At 53.2% G+C, this 6,842-nt stretch overlaps 1 protein-coding gene across 3 annotated transcripts in view; it reads left to right on the top strand.

The window, feature by feature from the left end:
• The window catches only part of Cnfn (cornifelin), a 9,122-nt gene extending 2,506 nt beyond the window's left edge, over positions 1 to 6,616 (top strand). Inside the window, exons 1-5 of one of the 3 annotated variants that reach the window (XM_004644380.2) lie at positions 4,570 to 4,672; positions 5,210 to 5,394; positions 5,812 to 5,922; positions 6,263 to 6,399; positions 6,480 to 6,616. In XM_004644380.2, the coding sequence (XP_004644437.1) occupies positions 5,355 to 5,394; positions 5,812 to 5,922; positions 6,263 to 6,399; positions 6,480 to 6,569 (378 nt within the window). In that variant the 5' untranslated portion in view covers positions 4,570 to 4,672; positions 5,210 to 5,354 and the 3' untranslated portion in view covers positions 6,570 to 6,616. Of the gene's footprint in view, positions 1 to 4,569; positions 4,673 to 5,209; positions 5,395 to 5,811; positions 5,923 to 6,262; positions 6,400 to 6,479 lie in introns of those variants that run through there. The other 2 variants (XM_023704619.1, XM_023704618.1) reach the window with 2 other exon arrangements.
• The last annotated feature ends 226 nt before the right edge of the window (positions 6,617 to 6,842 follow it).

Here is a 6,842-nt window from a genome sequence, read left to right as displayed (position 1 = left end):
GAAGAAGAAGAAGAGACAAGACAAGATATATAATCACCTCCAAACACAAACACAAACACAGGCACAGAATTGCCTGCACTGACAGGCAATTCTGTTCCACATTGTGTGACACTGGTGCTCCAGTGGCACGATCGGTTAGCAGGAGATACTTATACACTGTGTGCCTCCATGCCCAGCCACCAAGAGGCCACTGGCCAGTCCCCACTAGAACAATTGCAAGCAAGCAAAGACATGGTTTTGTTCATTTGTTAGTATTGCGCTTTTTTTTTTTTTTTTTTTTAACCAGGGATAGAACCCAGGACCTTGTGCTTGCCAGGCAGGTGCTTAAGCCACTGAGCTATCTCCCCAGCCCCAATTTTGTTCATTTGGATCTTCAGCAACTAACAGACCATAATTATGACTGTCACCATCACAGACAGAAAATGTTTCCTGTATGCCAGGCACAATTAATTCTAAGCTCTTAACATGAATGAACTCATCTAATCCTCTTGATTTTATTTGCAAAAATAACATTTTGCAGATGGAAAAATTAAGGTGCAGAGAAGGTTGGTGAAATGGCTGAGGTCTCCAAGTCAGTGGGAGGCAGTTAAAGCTGGGCATGGTGACGCATGGCTGTAATCCCAACACTAGGAAGACTGAGACAGAAGAATCATGAGTTCATAGGTTACATCAAGACCCTATCTCAAAAGCAGGCAGTTGGGGTTTCAACATAGGTTTTCTGGCTCTACACTCCATCACATAATTGCTGCCTTAGCTGAGACTGGTGCCTGTAATCTTAGCACTCTGGGAGGCTGAGGCAGGATGATCATTAAGTTTTATCCTACCCAGCCCAGACAATTTAGGAACTTGGTGGGAACCTGTTTCAAAATAAAAAAATTGGGGGCTGGCAAGATAGCTCAGCAGACCAAAGCTTCTGCTTGGGCAAGCATAGAGAGCAAGGTTTGATCCCCAGCCCCACATGCCATGCCAGCCCTGTCCCCAGGGTGGGCTGAGCCTGCCACAGAGTCCAAGCATAGTGGTGCACACCTGTAATCCCAGCCCTGGGGAGGCTGAAAACAAGAGGATCACTATGAGTCCGAGCTGTGTAATAAGACCCTGTAAGAACCAAATACATTAAAAGTAAAATAAAAAAAATTAAAGGGCTGGGAACTAGCTCGATATGCATGCCCTGGACTCAATCTCTAGTCTCCTCCCAGCCCCCAAAAAGCCTCACAATGAAAAAAACACTGCCTTAATTGAGTCAAAATACAGACCCACAATAAATAATAACATCCTCAAATATAAGTGCAGAGTAACAAACACAGGTGTGTAATACCACACAGAGAAGCCACTCCTCAGATGCCACACTGCAGACCACAGAATCTACAAAAAGAAGAAATACTGTGCTGGGCATAATGGTACAGCCTGTAATCTCAGGACTCTGAGGCAAACAAGATTGAAATTCAAACCCAACCTGGGCAATTCAGTGATTTAGCAAGACTGTCTCCAAAAGGTACGGCGGTGGGGTAGGGGGGTTCTTGTAATTATAGCGCAGTGTGAAGGCTTGAGTTCAATCCCCAGTACTCAAGGGGAAAGAAAAGAGTGATGCATGGGGGCCGGGGAGATGGCTCAGTAGGATAAACGCTTGACTGGCAAACGCAAGGATCTGAGTTCAATCCCCGGTTCCACAAAAAAAAGAGAGAGAGAGAGATGCATTGTGACAATCCTCACAGTCACACAACCACCTTGGAGACATAACACACCCAAGCCAGACCCTGACACACCCAAGAGCTCCCAGAGTCCCTCCTGTTCCCCTGGGCTGGCCCTCAAGGAAACAGCAGGTTTAGGATGGGAAGGGAGCCCCCTACTTGTCAGCTCAGCCAGACCGGTTCCACCAGGGCCACAGATGGCACAACCTGCTTTGTGAAACCCACGTTGGGCAACGAGGTTCATACTTGGATTCCTGGGTTCTGGGGCTGGCAGCCTGGCCTCTGTGTACTGAGGGAACGGGGGATGGGGACGTGAGGTGTGGGGATAGGGTTGATGCCCAACTCTTTATCAGGGAAATGAGGAAGGGGACCCAGCACTGGACTCTCCAGAGGAGGGAGGACTAGCAGCCTAGACTAGGCATCTTGGGAAAGAAAAATAAAAGTTCAGCTCAGAGCAGTGATGCAAACCTGTAATCCGAGCTACTCTGGAGGCTGAGTTTGACACCAGCCTGGGTAACTAACCAAGATCCTGTTTGTTTTCTAAATTTTTTTAAACTGGGGAAATAGTTCAGTGATGCAAAGGCCCAGCACCTAAAAGTTTAAGAATAAATTAAAATATATATATATATATATATATATATATATATATATATGAGCAAGTCCAGTTCAGTTTGAATTTTAGGGAAACAAATCATTTCTCGTGTAAGTATAGCATATGGAACACACTAACACTGAAAAAGCATTTATTGCGCATCTGAAATCCCCACTGATCTAGGTATCCTGTATTTATTCATTAACCCCATGTGAGAGGAGGACACAGGCACGCTGCCTGCTAGCTGGGCCGCAGGCAAGCCTCTACCTCCTTGGCTGTCCTCTTCTCGCTCTAGGATCTCCTTGTGCTCCAGTCAGCCACCTCACAGCTTCTCCTCAGTTCTGGCTCCCTCATCTACGTGAGCTGTGTCTAATTGGGGCCTCCAAACTATATCAGATGAGGAAACTTGTTTTTTTGGGTGTTGTTTTTGTTTGTTTGTTTGTTTTGGTTGTTTGTTTGTTTGTTTGTTTTTGTGGAACTGGAGATTGCCAGACAAGCACTTATTCTACTGAGCTATCTCCCTGGCCCCTAAGAAGAGGAAACTTGGACAACTCAGATTATCATCTTGGGAACCCTGGGGTCCCCAGAAATGCCTAGCCTTGAGTCACCTGTAGCCAACAGTTGGAGCAGCAACAGTTCCTCCATGGAACAGGCCTAGAAAAGGGGAGACATGGGAAGGGATAAGGGGAGGGGGCCGGGGAGATGGCGCAGTAGAATAAGCACTTGCCTGTCAAGCGCAAGGGCCTGAGTTCAATCCCCAGCTCCACCAAAGAAGCAGAATTGCAGAGACAAGAAGAAGATTCAGGATTAGAGATGAAGATGCAGAGATGGGAAAGCAGGGACATGAGAACAAAGCGAGGACATGCCCTCAGGACACACAGGCTCCCAGACTGAGTGACAGACTTGCACAGCCAAGACCACGAGCACCACTCGCTAATCTGGGGACAGGGACAGCCAACTGTTGGGCTGAAAGCGTTGGGTCCTGATGTGCTGGATGTGGGGAAGGCTGTGCTTGCAGGCCAGCAGGTGACCCACCTGCCATCACCCCATATCCCTCCAGTGTGGAATGATGACAACACTTCTCCACAGCTAACACCCTAACTTTCTGGTGCCTCCTACATTTTTGAGGTAACACCCGGACTGGGAACCCCACCCAGCTCTAACACCGCTTCCCTCATTGAGTCACCGCCAACCCTGTCCAGCCTGTTGAGGGGAGACCTCAACAACTCAGGAATCCAGCCTTCCCTTCTGGAGCCCAGCAGTTTGGAACCCAGGACCCCCGCCTACCTAGGAATGTACAGGGGAGTTTAAGGAGATGGGACCTATGGGTCTAGGTCCAATGCCATCCTACTTCAAACTGAGGGATCTACACCCCAATTCCCTCCTCTCTCAGGGGTCTCTCCTCCCTCAGCTCCTCACCCCAGACCCCAGCCCTTGTCTCTCAGACCCAGGGCTCTAGTCTCAAGCCTCTTCCTTCAGAACTAGGATCCACAACCTCCAACCCCAGTCTTCTGCTCTGTTAGGACTTAGGATATGACCAGGACTGCATCCATGTACTTCAGTGCCACTTCAGCTCACAGCCCCCTCACCTTCCAGTTTGGAATTGAGGGGAGGGGTGATACTGACTTTGGTCCAGGCCAGAATCACTCTCTAAAACACAGTGCTTTGCTTCACCTCTTGGCCCTGAATAAGAGGATGATCCCTGATTATAGGGGAAGTGACAGTTCATTAAAGCCCCTTTCTCCCCAGGAAGTGGCAAGGTCACTAAGCACAAAGACAGAGAGTCTCCAAGGGGCACCCCCTTGCAGTCTGTGCACCACCTGGCCCTTTTCTCTCTACCAACACCTTCCCTCCTCCGTTTGCTCCCCTCCACCTGACCATCTCTGTGCCTCTTACCCAAACCCTAACTTTCCTTCTTGCTATTTCTCCTGAGTCTTTACCACCTCTGCCTCAGCATCTTTCTCCATCTTTCTGTCTTCCTGTCTCTCTTCAGCTCTCTGGGTCTCCTCTCTCCGACTCCCACCCTGTATCTCTCTTGTCTCTCCATCCCCCATCTCCTCTCCATGTCTCTGCTTCAGTCTCTTTGGATCTCTGCAGGATGACCCAGCTGCCCCACCCCTACCCTTCACCCCCACTGTTTCCTAGATCCTAGGATGTGAGGCTATAGGGCATGTGGTTGGGGGTGGGGGGTGGGGAATGGGAAAGTAGGGCTGGAAATCCCAGTGAAGAGAAGAGGGTCAGCCAGACCGGCTCAGCTCCCTGGGCATCTCTGTCACAGCCCCGCCCAGGGCTGTGTGGCACTACCCATATAAGAAGCTCCCAGCCTGTGACAGGGAACCCAGTGCTGGTGTCACCTACATCCCTGTCTCCATCACTGCATCTCCAGCTGAAGGTAGGAGCAGCCTTTCCCTCCTGCAGCCTCTCCTCTGCTCTGCTGTCCCACCCTGCTCACATCTCCTTTCGTGGATCTCTGTGATATCTGTCTTCCTGGACAGCTGTCTTTCTCAGCATCACTTGAGTCTGCCTTCTCACCCTGCAAGGCACTAGGTTGAGCCTGGCCACTCTGGGGCTCAGCGTCCCCTCTTCCAACCACCTTGGTCTGGGCTGTCCGAGGTGAGCATCTCTCACCACCTCACGGAGCCTCTGGTTTCCTCTGTGAAGTGGACTTGCAGAGGAGCCAAGGTGACTGGGACATGTGGGTATCACTCACTGCCCCCTCTGGGCACCTGGCTCAGATCTCTTCACCTGTGTGTGCCTCTGCCTGATTGTCTCTTACTTTCTCTGTGCAGCTGTCTCTGGCATAAGGTGGGTCCTCTGGGGTCTGTCGGGCAGCTGTGAAGAGATGGGCGAGTTTCTCGCCCCCCACATACCCATCCCTGATTCCATGTCTCTCCCAGCCAGTAGGCTGACTCAGCCTCTTTCTCCCCAGCTCCCTTCCCCTGAGAGCCACCCCCCAGTCCCCAGTCCCCTGCCCTCCCCTTCCCCGTCTCCTGCATCTCCTGGACAGACCTCACCGCTGTTGCTGCAGTCACCTCTGCATCCATCCACACCGCAGCCTCCTCAGGGCCGGCAAAATGCAGTTTGAGATGCACGACAACAACGTGAAAGGCAAAGGTGGGATAGCTGGATGGACCTGCAGCTGCAACCCTCCCAGTACCGGGAACCCGGCTGCCTCCCTCCCCAGAGGTTCCAAGATGCTGGAACTCAGACTCAGATGTGGTGGAGGAGGTGGCACGTCCAGGCCCTGCCCAGAGGCGGTGCTCACTCTTGCTCAGGACTGCAGGACCCCTCACTCTACCCCACCCTACCCCACCCCATCTTAACCAAATGTGCAAGAGGCAGCAAACAACAGGGACAGATTGGGGCGTGGATGCCAACACGTGGTTGAAGGGACAGGAAGGTGCAATGGTGTCCCCACCATGGGCGGCCTGGTGGCCCCGCCTAGACTGCCCGGCAGAGGGAAGGGTGGCAGGGGCAGGGGGTCCAGGAGGTCTAGCCTGGCTGTCTGCTGACACCTCTCCCCCTCTGCAGCTATGTCCTACCCAGTGACCACGCAGCCCCAGTGTGCCAGCACCTGCTACCAGACCCAGCTCAGTGACTGGCACACGGGTCTCACTGACTGCTGCAATGACATGCCTGTCTGTGAGTGCTGGGGAGGAGGGTGAGGAGGGAGGTTACCCCCACCTGCCTGTTGCCCCTGCTGGCTGCCCTCCCACTTCTGCTCTGCATCCCCTCCAGTTCGCCCGGACCCCCACGCTTTAGATCCCCATCTTCAGCTTCCAACTCTCAACTTCCCCTCTTCCCCTGCTGATGCCAGCTCCCTCTTCAAACGCTAAGCCATCCTCCTCGGGCCCCAGTCCCCTCTAGGACCTCTCTGTCGCCTCCGACATTCAGATCCCTCCGGGACCCTCGCAGCTGCCCCCACTCCCACCCCATCCCACCCTAACCCTCGCCCTTGATTTGTGGTCCTCGACCCACCCAGGTCTGTGCGGCACTTTCGCTCCCCTGTGCCTCGCCTGCCGCATCTCCGACGACTTCGGCGAGTGCTGCTGCGCGCCCTACTTGCCCGGAGGCCTGCACTCCCTGCGCACTGGCATGCGCGAGCGCTACCACATCCAGGTGCCTGCCGGGGACCCCCTCTGCGGGCACCTGGGACCCCCCTCCGCGGGCTCTCCTGACCTCTCTCTCCCATGCTCTAGGGCTCCGTCGGGCACGACTGGGCGACCCTCACCTTTTGTCTGCCCTGCGCCCTCTGTCAGATGGCGCGGGAGCTGAAGATCCGAGGGTAACGACGTTCCCGCCTCCCTCCCCCTTAGCCACTAGTCAGGCCTGGCCTCCTCTGGTCCCTGCAGGAAGAGTCTGCCCTCCCGCCCCTGTCCCACTGCCAAAAATACACCCACAATAAAAACCTGAAAACCAACCCCGCCTACATCCTTTTTGTCCCGGGAAAGGAATCTGGGTGGTGATCGAGGTTTGGTGATGGAGGTGGAGACACATGAGAAAAGCCAGGGTGTGATGGGGCTGGGGAGATAGAGACAGAGACAGAGACGAGAGGGAGAGAG

Source organism: Octodon degus, unplaced genomic scaffold (genome assembly GCF_000260255.1).
Source record: "Octodon degus isolate 3935 unplaced genomic scaffold, OctDeg1.0 scaffold00197, whole genome shotgun sequence".
Taxonomy (NCBI): domain Eukaryota; kingdom Metazoa; phylum Chordata; class Mammalia; order Rodentia; family Octodontidae; genus Octodon; species Octodon degus.
Note: the sequence above shows the minus strand (reverse complement) of the source record. Positions and strands in the feature narration are given on the sequence as shown.